Source organism: Dysidea avara, chromosome 2, assembly GCF_963678975.1.
Source record: "Dysidea avara chromosome 2, odDysAvar1.4, whole genome shotgun sequence".
Classification (NCBI taxonomy): Eukaryota; Metazoa; Porifera; class Demospongiae; order Dictyoceratida; family Dysideidae; genus Dysidea; species Dysidea avara.
Genome location: NC_089273.1, coordinates 54,491,224 through 54,511,687, shown reverse-complemented (window position 1 = coordinate 54,511,687; position 20,464 = coordinate 54,491,224). Strand labels below are relative to the sequence as shown.

Sequence of the window (20,464 nt, the reverse complement as noted above, 5' to 3'; positions counted from 1 at the left end):
TTGACTGCATTATACATCAGGGTGAACTCCCTTCAGACTGGAAGAGGGCATATGTAACACCAGTATACAAGAAAGGCCCGTGTACTAATCCATTGAACTATAGACCTATATCATTGACTAGTATTTGCTACAAGTTGTTGGAACACATTATCTCCTCAGCAATATCTTCTCACGCTATTGACCACAATATCATGTGTACAAATTAATATGGATTTCTTTGATTGATAATGAAAACTGTGGTCAACAGTGTAATTTTGCATTCTGCATAGTAATGCCGTCAACGTTTCAGTACAAACATGAAACTGATCAAATTGCAATGTGCATACAGACTGAGTGTCTCCCAATATGAGCTACAATTTACATTACTGGTGCCTTTAATAGCTGTCAAATTCAGTGCAAGTATTGTTGTTATACACTTGACTGCATTATTAGAGTATTTACATGACTGCTCTATTAGAGTATTTAATCTGGATAACCCGCTCACGTACAATAATCACGGAGCAAAAAAAAACCACCTCGCAACAAAGTCATCAGCACAGATTAAGCTTCCTGGCCTATACTGAGTTTAATAAAGAAAGATTCTATTAGCCACAAGTAGTGCACACCGAAAAACCTAACTTTGAGCATGATCTTGTGTGGCTTCTCGAGCGCAATGGCGTTTTACCAAGAAGAAACGGCCCAGTTTGGGCTGTTTCCATCCGAAAACGAAATCAAAAGTAGGTCATGGACACGCACAATGATCCATTCAGCAAGCCTTGCTACTTTTTATCCCAGGATTCTCCTTGTAAACTTCGCTATGCCTGTGAAAGAATAATAATTATATAACCAAGTACTAAGAATAATACGAAACGCGGTTAAAATTACGTAATAAATAATTATATAACCAAGTACTAAGAATAATACGAAACGCGGTTAAAATTACGTAATAAATAAATAAATAATTAATAATTAATGTTTGAGAAAACTACGAGGCCTAGAGACATGAACTAACCGGGGATAGATTCGCCTGTGAATGAAGGCACAAACGTATAATCGTCGCTCCTGTTTGTGCTGATGACTTGACCATACGTGTAATTCTATATAACGCCCAGTACCACACCCTTGCTTAATTACTTACATATTGCGCGAAGAAGATTAGTGATGCCCGTGCAGGAGAGCCAGAAGCCACTTGTGTAAACAAGAAGATTACAGAAGCCACTTGTGTAAACAAGAAGATTACAAGTAAGTTTTTATGTTTGTAACATCTCAAGTCTCCATGCCAGCTGCCAGTGGATTCACTGATTCATGTAAATAAACAATACAAGAAAACATTAAACTGACATATGCCAAGCTCTTTACAATAAGCTTACAGTTACATATAAAATACAAGTAAACAATTTTGTCTTGTGCAGCTGGCATGGCGAACTTTCTTTGTGTTGGTGTCAGGCAATTCAATACGTGCTTAATCTTTTTTGCCTTCACCTGGCGTAGCTACTAGGCTCTAGTGGCTTGGCTGTCTTCCTTTATCTGGTTCATCTGGCTTGCATACGCCTACAGCATTGTGTAGCTATCTCCTGAAAGTTGTGTATGCATAACTATGGTGTGTCACCCATCACTGTGCCATTGCTACATCACTGATGAACCTTACTTAGCTCTAGTTGATGTTGATATGCATTGCTGTATATTGGCTAATAATTTTTATCTGCATGGTGATGTTGCCTATAATGTATTGCTGCATACAATACTGCAATAATGTATAGTTCTCTCCTGTATGTTTTGTATACATATACTTTGTACACATCACTGTGCCATTTATACCACACCAATGATGTACTGGCACTTAGCTACTGGTGGCCTTTAGTTACGATGCCACTATAGTGTTATATCTGTCACTACTGTGACATATTGAGTTGATTTGGGGATAATGCATTCACCACCTAATAGCCTCACCGGGGGGCTGTCACGTTGGTGTATGTACTTGGTTATATGTGACGCGGTCCTAGTAATAATAATAATAATAATAATATTATGAATAATAATAATATGAACAAACAGGCATATTTCAGTTGTGTCCCAAATACACATACTGTTTCCTTTTCACTTGATACTTACTAGTGGACCAATACTCATTGCAAAGAACCACCAGAGGGTTGTTTTGAGTTGAAGGATGCTTTCCAAGGTGGTTTTTAGGTGTGCGTTCTATTAGGATTTTTGCAAAAAACATGGGCGATCCCTATTATGAACCCACTATCGTGGTTCATGATACTTCTGTGTAATGGGTTGAACACAGCTGACAACAAAGCGTAATAGATACATCACTTTTCAGACAATAATATATATAACTGGGGCTTGCAGCGCCATTTCTTTCGGTATTCATGGATTACAGGGGTGCTTTCTGAACAGTTCTAGATTCTAAATGCTGTGTAACGAGATCAGCATAGCTGACAACGAAGCGTAAGGGATACTTAACTTTTCAGACGATAGCTGGGGCACGTGGCACCATTTCAGATGCCGGTTCACCAGTCATTATAATATTTACAAAAAAAGGTTAACAAACACGTACACAGAAAAATTTGAAATTTTCAACTAGAGTAGGGACCATAGCACATCGATAAAAGTACTGAAACAAGTTGGAGTAGTGCATGATATTAAATCACAGTAAAACAGTAAGAAGTGTTATATCCCTACTGTGCTCAAGATACCATAATGGAAATGCTCAGTTGGGATAACACTTCTTATTGTTTATAACACTTCACATATTGGTGTTATTATTCGTAAATAATCGCTAATAACTCTTTGCCTGTTTATCGTATTCCAGCCAAAGTTGGTACAGAGATGTGCCTTTATACCTCCCTTCTGTGTGCCAAATTTCAAGGCAACGGATATTGCGTTCGTGTTTTATAGCGGTTTTTGTAAGTGTGCGAAAAGAGGAAGAAAAAAAACCAAAGAAACTAAGCCGATTTTTGAAGTCGCATATCTCGGGAACGCTTGAAACGATTTCACTCAAATTTGGAATGTGGAGTACTGAAGTTGGAGCGAGTGTCCACAGAAAAATCATCTTGTTTCATCAAGGCAGCACAGAGCTATGGAGGTGCGAAAATTGCGTTTTCGTTCTTCCTGTCAATATACTCACAGGCGTTGTGCGCCGGCTTCTTGGGCCGCACAAAACACTACCGTGTGTCTTGATAGCTGAAAATCCAACATGAAAGCTCATAAAAATTTCTGTAGGTAAATCCCCAATGTTGTATTACTACATGTAATGTTAATTAAAGAGGTGGTCAAGTGGCATGAATGTGGTTGTCAAATTAGTTGTATAGGATGTCATTGAAAACACACCAAAATAGACAAATCCCAGATGAAATACACAAATACTAGAAGAAATACACAAATACCAGATGAAATACACAAATACTAGAAGAAATACACAAACACTAGATGAAATACACAAATACCAGTTACTCTTACCCTATCATGTATATACACTCCACCAGTACAACCATGATGGATCCTACACTTCATCACTATTGGACTAGCATCTTGTTTGATCTCTATACCAGCTATCCTGTTTGTGTGGATGTCATTTTCTTCTAGTATGCCCTGAGGAGGGTTATCCCTTATCACCAGGGTATTACCCATGCTATTTACCTGTCCATCTTGGAATATAAAGAACCCAACATCTTTGCCATGATGTATGGCATTACCATGGAATATTGGACTAGCATAGTTCTTAATCCATACTCCAGCTAGTTTGTTGTCATGGATATTATTACATTGGAACTGGCCCTGTGTGTAAGGTCATATGATGCTGACCTTAGCATGGCTGTCGACAAGCACACCCACATTACTAGCATCAGCAATGACACAATTTCTAACCAAAGGATTAGCTTCTCTGCCATGAACACAAGACACAAGATCCATCTAAAAACCATTATATATGATCAACAGGATAATCTGGTTTAAGATGACTGAACTATTATATACACAACCAACAGTCACATGACACTCTACCCAGTTGTCAAGGTAACTTGTATACTACTCAGGCTAATAGGCTAATCCTCCTGAGGTAGGTCTAGTAACCAACAAGAGGATGTATCATGTCTCACAGGTGACACTGATGAAGAACTGACATACACATGTGTACAGATACATGTACACACTACACACGCACACACCACACGCACACACACCACTACACGCACGCATGCTACACTACACACAGACACACACAGACAGACACACACACACACTACACACACACATACAAGTATGTATTACCAGATACACACAACACACACTGCAGACAAGACATACACAAATAAATACGATCACACACAGACATACACACATACAAACTTATACGTGCACACAACAAAAATACACACATGCATACAAACAGACACACACACATACAGACAGATAGGTACACACAGACTTACAATCAGAACTGTTACTAATACAACATCCTTCAATTGTGGGACAACATTCCGCTGGGACAGAGATGGTGTTACTCTTATGTAGCGGTGGTTCTGGTAGATTGTCAAACTATTGGATGGATTAGTTGTTATGATCACACATTGAACCAATCAGAGCTCACCTTGATGTTAATGTTGACAACAACAGCATGACACACCTCCTTGGTGAATTCCAACACATTGTGGTCCCAGTAACTAATGGTAACCAGCTTGGGATTAATGGTGGGGGTGGTAACTACACATTAATGGTAACACACAATTAGGAGCTAGCTGGAGTTAGTGGTAACACACACACACACACACACACACACACACACACACACACACACACACACACACACACACACACTACACTACACACACACACACACACTACACTACACACACACACTACACACACACACACACACACACACACACACACACACACACACACACACACACACACACACACACACACACACACACACACACACACACTACACTACACACACATGGACACACTACACACACTACACACACATGGACACACTACACTACACACACACACACACACACACACACACACACACACACACACACACACACTACACTACACACACACACACTACACTACACACACACACACTACACACACATGGACACACTACACACACATGGACACACTACACACACATGGACACACTACACACACATGGACACACTACACACACACGGACACACTACACACACATGGACACACTACACTACACACACTATACACACATGGACACACTACACACACACGGACACACTACACACACATGGACACACTACACACACATGGACACACTACACACACACACACTACACACACACGGACACACTACACTACACACGAACACACATTACACACACATGGACACACACTACACACACACGGACACACACTACACACACATGGACACACTACACACACACGGACACACTACACACACACACACACACTACACTACACACACACACTACACTACACACACACACTGCACTACACACGAACACACACTACACACACATGGACACACACTACACACACACGGACACACACTACACACACACGGACACACTACACACACACGGACACACACACACACGGACACACTACACACACATGGACACACTACACACACATGGACACACTACACACACATGGACACACTACACACATATGGACACACTACACACACACACACGGACACACTACACACACACACACGGACACAATACACACACATGGACACACTACACACACACGGACACACTACACACACACGGACACACACTACACACACATGGACACACTACACACACATGGACACACTACACACACACAACAACAACAGCATGACATGCCTCCTTGGTGAACTCCAACACATTGTGGTCCCAGTAACTAATCGTAAACAGCTTGTCTCCTAGCAACGATAAAACAAACACTTTTAATGTAGTTTTAAAATAATTGTGACTGTAATTGAATGTAATTTCTATGTACTAAGTTTTTTTTGTAATTTTCATTGTTAATTCCTTAGGAACTTTACATTCTCAACACTACTACTCTCAAAAACACTTTAAATTTCATCTTACACTAAATTCAAAATGATTGAGATATGCACACACTACACACACGCATGCACTACACACACACTACACATACTACACTACACACACACACTACACGCACTACTCACTACACACACACACACTAAACACACACACACACACACACACACACTACATTACACACAGACAATACAGTACACAACTACAGACGGACACATATACAGTACATACACACATACATTCACATACATGTATGTATTGCCAGATACAAACAACACACACACACAGACAAGACCAACAAGACATACACACATAAATACGGACACACATACATACACACATACAAACATATGCGTGCACACAACAGAAATACACACACATGCAGATGAACACACACAGATGGACACACATACACACACACACACATATTGAGATACACACAATCCACACATAAATACATACACAGACTTACACACATACAGATGGACACAAGGACATACACAACTACAGACAGACAGACACATACAGTACAGTGTACACATACAAACAGACATACACACAACAGAGATATACGTACACACAGACTTACAATCAGAACTGTTACAAATATAACATCCTTCAATTGTGGGAAAACATTTCTCTGGGATGGAGATGGTGTAACTCTTATGTAGCGGTGATTCTGGTAGACTGTCAAACTATTGGATGGATTAGTTGTTATGATCATACATTTAACCAATCAGAGCTCACCTTGATGTTGATGTTGACAACAACAGCAAGACACACCTCCTTGGTGAACTCTAATGCATTGTAGTCCCAGTAACTAATGGTAACCAGATTGTCTCCTAGCAACGATATAACAAATACATTTAATGCAGTGTTAAAATAATTGTGACAGTAATAATGTAATTTCTATGTACTAAGTTTTTTGTTGTAATTTTCATTGTTAATTCCACACTGTTCTCAAACACTGTATCAGGGAGACAGCTGGGATATTTCTAAAACATCACCAGTTATTTTCTTTATCCAATGTGTGATCAATATAAGATAGTTCATATGTCACATTGAGCTACTAATAACTTATTTAAGGGGTGTAAATTAAATATTACTGACAGGTGCTACCAATAATCTTGCTAAAACACAATTCACTACATCTGATAGGGAATTAGTAAAATGCGGAATACGGAATAACGGAATTGCAGAATAACGAAATAGCAAAACTTATCTTTTGCAGATTGTACAAATAGTTATATGCTCTATAGTAATTATGTTTTGTTTACCTTGTAACAGTTCTGTATGACGTACCATGGTGATGGATAAACCAGCAGCAGGTGAGCATTAAATAGGACGAGCACACAACCAATCACCCTAGAACGATCTACCTTCGCTAAACTTACTTACCTACACTCTTGATTCAAACCTGCAGAGTTTTGAAATCCATTTTAAGACACACGACCACTGGACTTCCCTACTGACTCTAATAAATTCGGTCATATACACATGATGAACAGCTAGTTTAACCTAAGAATAGAACTAGGTCTTGGCGTTTTGTAGCTATATCAACTAAGGAGTATAGATAAGTAAGTTTAGTGAAGGTAGATCGTTCTAGGGTGATTGGTTGTGCGCTTGTCCCATTTAATGCTCACCCAGCTGCTGTTTATCCACCGTTGTGACGTGCCATGCAGAGCTGTTGCAAGGTGTAAATAAAGTATGATAACTTTAGAGCATGTAACTATTTGTACAATCTGCAAAAGATAAGTTTTGCTTACTTTGTTACTCCGCAATTCCATTATTCCATATTCTGCGTTTTACTAACTCACCATCTGATATGTGTGTAATATCAACCACCATGAATGGAACAAACAGGAAATCAATTAACACATACACATGACCTGCTGATTTAACTACATATTTGCATTAAAATTTCAACCATATCTGGTGAATAATACTCTAGCAGTTACAGTACTATACCCCACACCCACCCACCCACCCACACACACCCACCCACCCACACACACCCACCCACCCACCCACACACACACACCCACCCACCCACACACACCCACCCACCCACCCACACCAGTGGCTAAAAAAACTTAATTTTTACAACTAGCCCGAATCTGAGCCAGGGGGGAAGTAGTATAAACAAAATTTTCTTTGTGTTTGAATTACATGTATATTGTGTGCTATATATATTGTCACAAAATGTCAGTGAAGGGAACAATTGAAGGGATTTCAGAGGGCATGAGAGAGCATATCTACCTAGTTGAAACACAACTGTGGCAATATTCAGTCTGGAAGCAATTTGAGATGACCTGGAACTAGGAAATAGCAAACTTACAGTGATGTATAAGCCAATTCTTTAGATCAAAATATTGATCTCAAGGCAATTATTTTATATCAAAAGTGGACTGTGAAAATGACCATAATTATAAGTTGCAATTTTAGTGGACCACAAGTGGAAAATTTTTGAAAATGGCAATCTCAAGATCTTGAGGTACTTTTAGTCAAGTCCCTGTAAACATGCACAGTACATGTATGTAATTTTTGACTGTATTCTTTTCTGTGGTGCAGCTTGCTATTTAGTATGACTTTTACAACTAACCAAATCACCATTTACATCTAGCCAAAAGTCATTTAAAACTAGCTTTTTGGCCACAACTAGCCCCTTTTTTAGCCCCTGGCACACACACTGCACACACACACACAAACACACTACACTACACTACACACACACACACTACACAACACTACACACACACATGTACATACACTACAAGCAAAGCCTATGGCAGCAAATCCTCCTGGGGCAAGGCTAGTAACCCACAAAAGGACAGTACAGGAGCCCTGGCAAGACTTACACTATTAAATTACAATACAAAAATTTTAGGCAAACTGATAGATCCCAGTCCGGGTAAGCTCAGTCTAGAATTAAAAATCCTGTATGAGCAGGAGGCAGCAATGCAGGCAGCCTGCTCAAACAGGGACCTTATGGTCTTCTTTGCCACTTCACAAGCATTGGTTACTTGGGCAATTGTATCAGGCATAAAATGGCCTAAACAACCAATCTCAATGGAATTGAGATTGACAGACTCATAAACCAGAAAGCTGAAGGTCATATTGTAAACGGCTATACCGGTCTTCCTTCCTAGTTGCTGGGTATTAATGGGAATAGTTAGTTCAAACCAACAGATGGAATTATTGAAAACTAAAACCAAGTCAGGTCTGCTAAGGGTGGAGGAAAGATTGGTTGGAATAGTGCTGGGAGGGCAGACACTAGCAAGATATCCTGGAAGGTCAGCATAGAGTTTAAAACTGTCAGGTAAGAACTGTTGGAGTCCATGAACGAGAACCTGTAGGACTGAATCATGTCTCCAGATATACCTGCCTTGATCAAGAGCAACAGGACATCCAGTCAAGATATGGTTTGTTGTGGGCGCTAGACAAAGGGTGGCTCATTATTGTGTATATAGCTGTAGATTAGCTAATCTGCATGCACACACATACAGTCAGATACTGTGGCTGTAATGTTTATTGTACACCATGGGTATTCAGCAGCATGAAGCCATGTTGTTTACACAATGTGGACAGACAATTAGCTAAGGCACTCACAAATAGTTTTAATTTTAATTAACAAGACTAACTGACTCCACCAAACTCGAGGCTTTGTGTGGAAAGGAAATGGTTTATAGAAACTACATTTATAACAATGAATAATCTCTGGTGTCAGTGCTATTACTTCATTATGTCTCTGTGAGAGAGCACTTGTATGGTCGCTCATATAGGAAATCGCGAGCACTTGTATGGTTGCTCGTATAGGAAATTGCGATCCTGCTCTTACAGGAAGAAGTATACTCACAATGCAGAGACGCTATGCGCGATCTTCTAAGTGTATGAAGCGATGAACATTACATCTTTGTGAGTACTGCTTCAGCCTACATTAAACACTACAACTGAACAAAGCTCAGTCACAAAACGGAATCTTGTAATTTTATTGTTATATGGCTTCTTTAATATACAGAACTGTGCCAATAGTGCAATGGCGAAGAGAACTTAGAAAATTTTCGACTAGTAGGGTGGTTCACGATCTGTGGAATACGGGCTTATTAATAGGTCATGGACATGCGGAATGACTCAGTGAGCATGGCTATATAGTTTTTAGCTCGAAAAAGTTGATAACTTTTGCTGTACGTGAGTGAAACAAAAGAAGAATAATATGAATAATATGAAGATGAACAAAACGGCAAATTTCAGTTGTGTCCCAAATACACATACTGTTTCCTTTTCACTTGATACTTACTAGTGGACCTATACTCATTGCAAATAACCACCAGAGGGTTGTTTTGAGTTGGAGGATGCTTTCCAAGGTGGTTTTTAGGCGTGTGTTCTATTAGATTTTTTGCAAAAAAACATGGGCAATCTCTATTATGAACCCACTATCGTGGTTCATGATAAGTGAGACAAGGATAGTTTGGCATTTGCTTCCCCAGTAAACATCAGGTACCCATTGATGTTACAGCTGGGTGGGCTGCATCCCCAGATGACACAAGGAAACCAGGTCCTCATTAAAACAGCTGGCTAGACTGGAGCAATGTGAGTAAAGTTTCTTGTTCAAAGAAGCAACAACACCAAATTGGCATAACCGAGAATCAAACCTGGGACTTCTAGATTATCAGGCCAATGCTCTAGTTACTTGGCTATACACCACACTACGCTACACACACACACATACACACACACACTACACACAAACACACACGTATCATCCATATCAGATCCAATCAAAATGACATTCTTATAAATCATAACTTGGTCACCTCCAGGGTGTATTACTATCTTATCACCATCCTACTATCTTATCACCATCCCTGGCTGAGTAGATGGCCTGAACAATTGTAGTTTAGTATGGGACTTGTGGGGTTTCTAGCCTCAGGGGACGTGTCTTTAACAACGTAGCCATTTTAGGATGAACATGTAGTGACCCATGCTGTGGGGATCATGTGATCATTGTGGTGATGTCATCAGTAACCTACCATCACTTCAAAGTGTCGTGACCATGACAACCCCTCCTGGGGACATACCACCTTCTACATGTTGTTGTAGACATTTCAAATACTTGTCAAAACAAATCCCTCCTATAAGTTGAAATAACATCTAGTAGTGATCTGATTGGCTAAACTGACCATAGGGTTGTGTCATTGGCCACTTTGTTAAATCACTGACACTCAAGTATTACATGATAGTCTCGTCCTCGCAGACAGATTCTCCAGGGTGGCACTTATCGATTAGAGATTATAAGCGCCCCCTCCAAAAGGATCTGGTGAAATGCCCATACCATTTTTGTCAGGAGAAATCGCCAACTCTGGTGAGTGATAATTGGTGTTTAATAACTACACAAGAGGTGACGATTTGAGGTAAGCTTTGCTTTTGTGAAGTCTGTACTGTGCAGCCATAAAATGATAAAATACTGTTTAATCATCACCTTTTGTAAAATCTTGTGTAAATATTAAACACCAATTATCACTCGCCAGAGTTGGCGATTTCTCGGACAAAAATGGTATGGGTACTTTACCAGACCCTTTCGGAGGGGGCGCTTATAATCTCTAATTGATAAGCGCCACCCCGGAGAATGGGTCTGCGAGGACAAGACTATATCACATGACGCAGATCCCTCTCTGTAGAAATGAGAACATCACCAATAGTAACTCAACAGGTAGTAACTGGTCTAGATATGGTTGACCTATAATACCATATATGGGTTCAGCTTATTCAGCAAAGTTGTACTAAAACATCAAATATACCACACCTGTGGTTGATATCAAAAGTGCTGCACTGTGGTATATAACTGATATACCACACTTTGTGGCTACGCTTACCATATATGGTGTACTTCACATATTCCACGAAATCCTTATCTAAACAGTAAACAAGTCTCTAATAACAAGCACTTAAATCAACCAACAATTATTCACCTCAGAAACTGGAACAAGTTTTGATGAACTCTTGTCTCCTTCGTGGATAACTCACTAATCGCGACTGTATGGGCATGGCACCACTAAAAGTGTAAAACGCCTGATCCATCAAGAATTTCTATTGATTTCCATCTCCAGGAGGTGCTGTTTCACTATAACTTACAATCTATAATCGTTTTCATCTACTGGGGTGTAGAATATAACAGTTACAACACGATCACTCGGGATATGACTAAATATACACTAGTGTTGCACCGATAATCAGTTGAATTATCGGTAACAACCGATATTAGCTAATTTTAAAGTATTGGTATCGGCTACGAAGCGGTTATAATGTGCCAATTAACCGAAACCCACAATCAATCGTTAAATTGATGGAAATCAACAGGTGAAAATAAAGAAGGTGGTGAATGTAGCAGTAAGTGGTTTGCCGCAACTGTAAGTGGTTTTGCCGTAAGTGGTTTGCTGTAACAATTAGTTGATCACTCTTCACAAAGGGTCTGCAGTCCCACTAAAAACACTGTGTGATAAGCTGGCTTAGCTGTTTTATAACAACTTGGCTTCCTTTTCCATGAAAGGAGATAGTAGCAAAACTGTATAAAACATTGTAAAAGTCGGCCGCCCATGCAATTAATTATATTGGTTACATTATCATTACAAATGCAGTTTATACAGATAAACTTTAGGTGATTTTCTACTCCTCCTCCTCTGTTCTGAAGAATTGAAGAATATCGGTAAATATCAGCATATCGGTTACAGGAATAGGCAAATAATCACAGAGCTTATGATAATGTCCAGGGACACCAGACAAAATCTGGTCAAATTGCATAGATGTCTGACCATAATGCAATTTGCCCGACACAGTGTCCCATCAAAGCACAAGGAAGGAGCCTAAGGGCTGAGCTGGCATGCTATCAACGATAACAGTCACTTGGTTACCAGGAGATAGTATACATTCTTACAACCCAAGGGAGTGACCACAAATGTACCATTGCCAACCCTTGTATGTGTGTGTGTAGTGTGCATGTGTGTGTGTCTGTCTGTCTGTGTGTGTCTGTATGCAGTGTAGCGTGCGTGCGTGTAGTGGTGTGTGCGTGTGTAGTGTGTACATGTATCTGTACACATGTGTAGTCAGTTCTTCATCAGTTTCACTTGTGAGACATGATACATCCTCTTGTTGGTTACCAGACCTACCTCAGGAGGATTAGCCTATTAGCCTGAGTAGTGTACAAGTTACCTTGACAACTGGGTAGAGTGTCATGTGACTGTTGGTTCATGACACTCTACCCAATATCAAAGCTCATAAAAATTTCTGTAGGTAAATCCCCAATGTTGCATTACTACATGTAATGTTAATTAAGGCGGTGGTCAAGTGGCATGAATGTGGTTGTCAAATTAGTTGTACAGGATGTCATTGAAAACACACCGAAATACACAAATCCCAGATGAAATACACAAATACTAGAAGAAATACACAAATACTAGATGAAATATACAAATACCAGTTACACTTACCCTATCATGTATATACACTCCACCAGTACAACCATGATGGATCCTACACTTCATCACTATTGGATTAGCATCTTGTTTGATCTCTATACCAGCTATCCTGTTTGTGTGGATGTCATTGTCTTCTAGTATGCCTGGGGGAGGATTAGGGGTTATCCCTTATCACCAGGGAGATTACCCATGTTATTTACCTGTCCATCTTGGAATATAAAGAACCCAACATCTTTGCCATGATGTATGGCATTATTATGGAATATTGGACCAGAATAGTTCTTAATCCATACTCCAGCTAGTTTGTTGTCATGGATATTATTACATTGGAACTGGCCCTGTGTGTGAGGTCATGTGATGTTGACCTTTGCATGGTTATCAACAAACACACCCACATTACTAGCATCAGCAATGACACAATTTCTAACCAAAGGATTAGCTTCTCTGCCATGAACACAAGACACAAGATCCATCTAAAAACCATTATATATGATCAACAGGATAATCTTGTTTAAGATGACTGAACTATTGTATACACAACCAACAGTCACATGACACTCTACCCAGTTGTCAAGGTAACTTGTACACTACTCAGGCTAATAGGCTAATCCTCCTGAGGTAGGTCTAGTAACCAACAAGAGGATGTATCATGTCTCACAGGTGACACTGATGAAGAACTGACTACACATGTGTACAGATACATGTACACACTACACACGCACACACCACTACACGCACGCACGCACGCTACACTACATACAGACACACACACACACACACACACACACACACTACACACACACATACAAGTATGTATTACCAGATACACACGACACACACTGCAGACAAGACATACACACATAAATAGACACACAGACATACACACATACAGACAGATATGTACACACAACAAAAATACACATACATACAGACAGATACATAAACAGAGACTTACAATCAGAACTGTTATTAATACTGTAGAACATCCTTCAATTGTGGGACAACATTTCACTGGGACAGAGATGGTGTAACTCTTATGTAGCGGTGATTCTGGTAGATTGTCAAACTATTGGATGGATTAGTAGATATGATCACACATTGAACCAATCAGAGCTCACCTTGATGTTAATGTTAATAACAGCATTACACACCTCCTTGGTGAATTCCAACACATTGTGGTCCCAGTAACTAATGGTAACCAGCTTGGGATTAATGGTGGAGGTGGTAACCACACATTAATGGTAACACACAATTAGGAGCTAGCTGGAGTTAGTGGTAACACATATACACACTACATATACACACACACACTACATACACGCACACACTACACACACACACACACACTACACTACACACACACACACACACACACACACACACACACACACCACACACACACACGTACAGTACCATCCCTATCAGACCCAACCAAAATGACATTCTTATAAATCATAACTTGTTCACAATACACTGGAGTTGCTTGGTTTCTAGTCTCAAGGGATGTGTCTTTGACAACGTAGCCATTTTAGGATGAACATGTAGTGACCCATGCTGTGGGATCATGTGATCATTGTGGTGATGTCATCGGTGTACCTACCATCACTTCAAAATGCTGTTTCCATGTCAACCCATCCTGTGGACATACCATCTTGTACATGTTGTCATAGTAACTATATGAGTATGATGTAGACATTTCAAATACTCGTCGGAACAAATCCCTCCTATAAGTTGAAATAACATCCAGCAGTGATCTGATTGGCTAAACTGACCATAGGGTTGTGTCATAACTGTCATTGGCTACATTGTTAAATTGCTGACACACAAGCATCACATGACACAGATCCCTCTCTCGTAGAAATGAGAATATCACCAATAGCAACTCAACAGGTAGTAACTGGTCTAGATATGGTTGACCTATAATACCATATATGGGTTCAGCTTATTCAGCAAAGTTGTACTAAAACATCAATTATGTAATAAGGTACTAGAATATGAAGAACTGTATTAGGGAGTTATGAGTGATAAATTATATTATTAACTGGTTTTAACAGGTTGAGTCACATGATACCAGTAATATGGACTAACACATCTAAACAACAATTTCACTATAACATACAATCATTACATGTAACCTGCTGAGCAACTTGCTTGTATAATTCTGTTTTTGAGATACACTAAATGTCATTGAAAAAGGAATGTGCTACAAAAATAATTTTACGCATGTTTTAATCTCTTCAGTAACCAGTGAAGAAGACATAATGTAGTTATATGTGGTTAGGTAAAACTAAGCCCAAACAAGCTTTCAGAATGACCCTAAACACTTTCAACAAGTTGCTACAGAATTTTAAAAAATAATTTACGTAACGGAATTTTCTACTGACTGACTGCCTGACTCACTGATGCCTTCAGACAGGCGTATCTTGATAATGGGTAAGGCTACAGGCTTGATTTTTTCACTGTTCAACATCCCTTCGGCACAAGAGGTGCCTTTTGGTATACCGCAGTACGTACAATGCATTCTTCATGGGCTTACCAGTGTCCTCCTTTGTGTCCCATTCATCTTTACTGACATTGAAAAGTGTTGATTTGACGATAGTACGTAATGGCTTCCCTTCGTAACGGAAATCATCCTTATTTTTCATAGTGGCTACTTTGATTGCAGAGGTGCTTTTCAAACAGTTCTTGATTCATACTGCTGTGTAATGGGTTGAACACAGCTGACAACAAAGCGTAATGGATACATCACTTTTCAGACAATAATTGATATAACTGGGGCTTGCGGTGCCATTTCTTTCGGTATGTATGAATTGCAGGGGTGCTTTCTGAACAGTTCTAGATTCTAAATGCTGTGTAACGAGATGAGCATAGCTGACAACAAAGTGTAAGGGATACTTCACTTTTCAGATGATAGCTGGGGCGCGTGGCACCATTTCAGATGCAGGTTCACCAGTCATAACAATATTTACAAAAAAAAGTTAACAAACACACACAGAGAAAAAATTGGAATTTTCAACTAGAGTAGGGATCGTAGCACATCGATAAAAAGTACTAAAACAAGCTGGAGTAGTGCACGATATTAAATCGCAGTAAAACAATAAGAAGTGTTATATCCCTACTGTGCTCAAGATACCATTATGGAAATGCACAGTAGGGATATAACACTTCTTATTGTTTTACTGTGATTTGATATCGTCCACTACTCCAACTTGTTTCAGTACTTTTTATCAAAGTGCTATGGTCCCTACTCTAGTTGAAAATTCCAAATTTTTCTGTGCACTTGTTACATGTAACCTGATGAGCAACTTGTTTGTATAATTCTGTTTTTGAGATACACTAAATTTCATTGATAAAGGAATGTGCTACAAAAATAATTTTACGCATGTTTTAAGTGTTTCATTAAACAGTGAAAGAGACAATTTAGTTATACAGGCACAATGTGGAGCATATGAAATTTATAAACCCGAAAGGCCTGAATCTGTAGTGCTTTCACTTCGCTCGTACACTACAGATTCAGGCCTTCAGGTTTATAAATTCACATTGTGTCTGTATAACTGCTTTAGACTCTATTTTACAATACACTCAGATTGCTTATCTCGTCCACAGCTGTTTCTGCTGTAAGCTTGGCAAAAGCTGCTGGTTTTCTTGTGATAATACTAACGCCATGGCAACTATGCATATTCACTTGACAAAATAAGCACCTTGTTACATCACTGCATGTGAAATATTCATACTGATTGGATTTTGAGTATATGTTATATTGTGCCCGAAGGCGTGGAGTACAATAGACAACAAAGTGGAGTACATTAGATTTATCACACACCCAAAACAGCCTAAATAGAGTCTAAACATCTAATATATTGTACCATGCCATAATTTATGTGGCAGGAAGTGGTGGAGGAAGTAGTTGATGTGAGGGGTGGGGCTGACCAGAGTATAGAATTTCTGACGGCAGAGGGTCTGGGTACATAGCAGCTGTAACCATTTTAGCTTTCATGATGTCTCAAAAGTTCACCAAAATTAATTTACAGGTATAATTTGAAGTATTTAAACTACAATACCAAATTCGTTGATCAAAAGTATTTAAAACAGGCTATTTGCAGTAACTAAAACCTCTATTGGCAAAGCTTTCAGCTGTTGGCTACAGGGCTAATATACATACAGCATTTGTGACCAGATTTTACAGAACCGATCCAAATCCCACATCAGGCAAAATCAAACTAACACCACCAGTGGATAGCTACACTATCGTACTACAAGTTTTGACCCTCAGTACTACTCAAACTACACGAGGCTGGTTTTAACAGACATCTTTTCTGGGTGGTGTGGAGTGCTCAAATGAAGGTTTCAGGCCTTGTGAAGGGCCTGGCTTGGCAAGAATCAGTGGTTTACTGGTGGACAGCCTTATAATGTTGGCCAGACGTGTTCTCTGTTGATTTTGCTACATATCAGCCACTAAGGAGCCAGCACAGCCCTGTAATCTCGTGTCTGGACTCCAATCGTGGTCTGCCTCCATTTCGAGGTCTATCTCTTGCCCTCCCCACCACCCCCCAGCCTCCACCCCTTTGTGAGCACTCGTGATACTACTTCGCTCGTCCAACTGCTCAGATTTTCTATCTTATTTGGCGGGAAACTGTACAAGCAGCTACAAGTACTGGAAGTGGTCTGAAAGGTAACAGATTGATACATCTTTTGTGTAAATATCATATGCGTGCTTGCTATCCTTGGAGAGTTATGCTGGCTTCAATTCTTTAAAACCGTTTATCTCGAAACTTCTACTGTGCGATTTGGATCGTTTCTCCAAAATCCAGTCACATTTATAAACAATACAAAATAGCCTTTAGACACCTAATACAGTGGTAAGATAGAACAGCTCTATAGTTTGAGGTCAGTGGTTCAATTCCCATTGTTGACAAGCTTTCTCTAGATTTTAGACTATTCTTAGAAACACGTTTTTATGAAGTACTTTGACTGCTTTATTAGGGCATTAAAGTGTTCTATTAGAGTATATCAATCTTTCCATGGTTTTCGGCTGCCATTCCAAGGGGGTACGGTGGCTGGGATTTCCAAACACCACTAAAGGAAGGTGTATCTGACATTGTTGAGTGTTGTAACCCAGCAGAGACTGGTGACACTGTTTAACAGGTTATTTTGCTAATGATGGAAAGTTTGTTTAACAGTAGAATTGCTCCAAGCTTTGTTCAGATCTTGTAACACTTTCAATAATGTGACATTTGATGTATTGTCTGGTATCATCTCTTACCTAAATACACAAACAACATAATTAAGCAATGTGGCCCAGCAGATTCTTGCTGAAGACTTCTCTGAGCTGCTTGTTGTGTTGATCACACATGAAAGTTAACATGACACAGGTAATGAGCTTGGATGTCAGTTGTACTACCTCTGAATCATATATCTGTTCAACGTGTAGTGTGATTGATGATTCTTGCTGTCTATATGTTCTCTTAGAATTACAAACAATGCCATCAACCTCCTGTTAACATGTGTATAGAGAAGAACCCAAAAACACATATTTATGGGACGCCATTACGCCAACCTTTAGTCATGTAATAGCCGTGACAATCTGCAAGAAATTGTGTGAAAATATTTCAGACTTCCCAGTGGTGTAGCTAAGGTGGGTACTGGTAGGGTACAGGCCCAACCAATCAATTCCAGTGCCCTACCAACTCAGGTACTCACCATACGTAGCTAGCTATAGCTAAATTGTGCAATACGAGGTGCAATATGAAGCCTCCTACAGATACGTAAAGTTCTAATAATAATTATTATGCATACAAAATGTTCGTACAGCTAGTGTCCTACTAGAGATGACTTATTTTAGCTGCAAAATGCCATCAAATGGAATCTCAGCATGTAATTTTCAAAACTTTTCCTGGGGGTGCATGCCCCCAGACCCCCCTAGCTGCTGCATGCTTGTTCACATATAATAGTGCCCAAGCAATCCTTCTGGGCTAGCTATGCCACTGTTTCTGGACGTATGAATTTTTGTAACTTGACTTCAGCAATGGTTGTTAGAGACATTTACAAGGAACAGTGAAGGATGGATCTTTGTCAGTATGGTAAACAAAGATTATCCAGTGATATATTTTGAATAGAGCAGTTTCAAAACCATGGTAACCAAAAATTGTGCACTGGACCACACCCAAATCGCCATGTATTTGTACCAGACTGTTTGATGTTGCAAGTTGAATTCCTCGCTAAATTCATGCCAAGACTTATTAATACATACGTAAAATAGATGTCAGTGATAGAATAAAATATGTAGGTGAATTATTAGGCATTAAAAGATCTGTACTGCCTCCCAACAGGGCAGTTTCGTAGGAAAGAGAAATACGTAAACATGGATTAGGCCAAATTACGACCTATTCACCACCTAAAGGTGATTAAAACTAGGGGAAACTTGCAGCATAGGTCTTTATCCAGCACCGCAGCATCGTACAGCCACATCCAGCTATCCCAGGATTAGCCAGAGCTCCTGAAAGGCACAATCGAGGCCAGTGATGGTGTACTACCAAACTGTGATAAAACGCTAGCAAAAGAAGACTCTTAGTGGTGAATTTTGCTAGAGTTAAGTTTTGTTGTCAAAATCCACCATCAGTTAAAGTTTAGCAGTCTTATTTTGGTGTCTACTTTTTCACACCAAGTGGCAATCCCAGCACATGAGCGATTCTGGTTAACTCGGGGATGGCAGGATGTAGCTGTACGCCGCTGTGGTGCTGGATAAAGACCTATACTGCAAGTTTCCCCTAGTTTTAACCACTTTTGGGCAGTGAATAGGTCATAATTTGACCTAATTCACCTTTACGTGTTTCTCTTTCCTAAGAAATTGCCCTGTTGGGAGGCAGTACAGATCTTTTAATGACTAATAATTCACCTACATATTTTATTCTATCACTGACATCTATTTTACTTACATATTAATAA

The 20,464-nt window shown here is 39.6% G+C and overlaps 1 protein-coding gene across 4 annotated transcripts in view; it reads right to left on the bottom strand.

Annotated features, from left to right (window-relative positions):
- LOC136247708 (F-box only protein 11-like) overlaps positions 1-19,637 on the bottom strand; it is a 49,275-nt gene extending 29,638 nt beyond the window's left edge. Inside the window, exons 1-17 of one of the 4 annotated variants that reach the window (XM_066039539.1) lie at positions 14,638-14,920; positions 14,475-14,585; positions 13,915-14,200; positions 13,720-13,857; positions 13,532-13,662; positions 12,017-12,201; positions 11,921-11,959; positions 11,228-11,719; positions 11,078-11,179; positions 10,809-11,031; positions 6,795-6,890; positions 6,637-6,742; positions 4,574-4,686; positions 4,416-4,521; positions 3,853-3,897; positions 3,625-3,799; positions 3,445-3,576 (exon numbers count right to left, since the gene is read on the bottom strand). In XM_066039539.1, the coding sequence (XP_065895611.1) occupies positions 3,860-3,897; positions 4,416-4,521; positions 4,574-4,686; positions 6,637-6,742; positions 6,795-6,890; positions 10,809-10,850 (501 nt within the window). In that variant the 5' untranslated portion in view covers positions 10,851-11,031; positions 11,078-11,179; positions 11,228-11,719; ... (5 more) ...; positions 14,475-14,585; positions 14,638-14,920 and the 3' untranslated portion in view covers positions 3,445-3,576; positions 3,625-3,799; positions 3,853-3,859. The other 3 variants (XM_066039540.1, XM_066039542.1, XM_066039541.1) reach the window with 3 other exon arrangements.
- Positions 19,638-20,464: the final 827 nt, after the last annotated feature.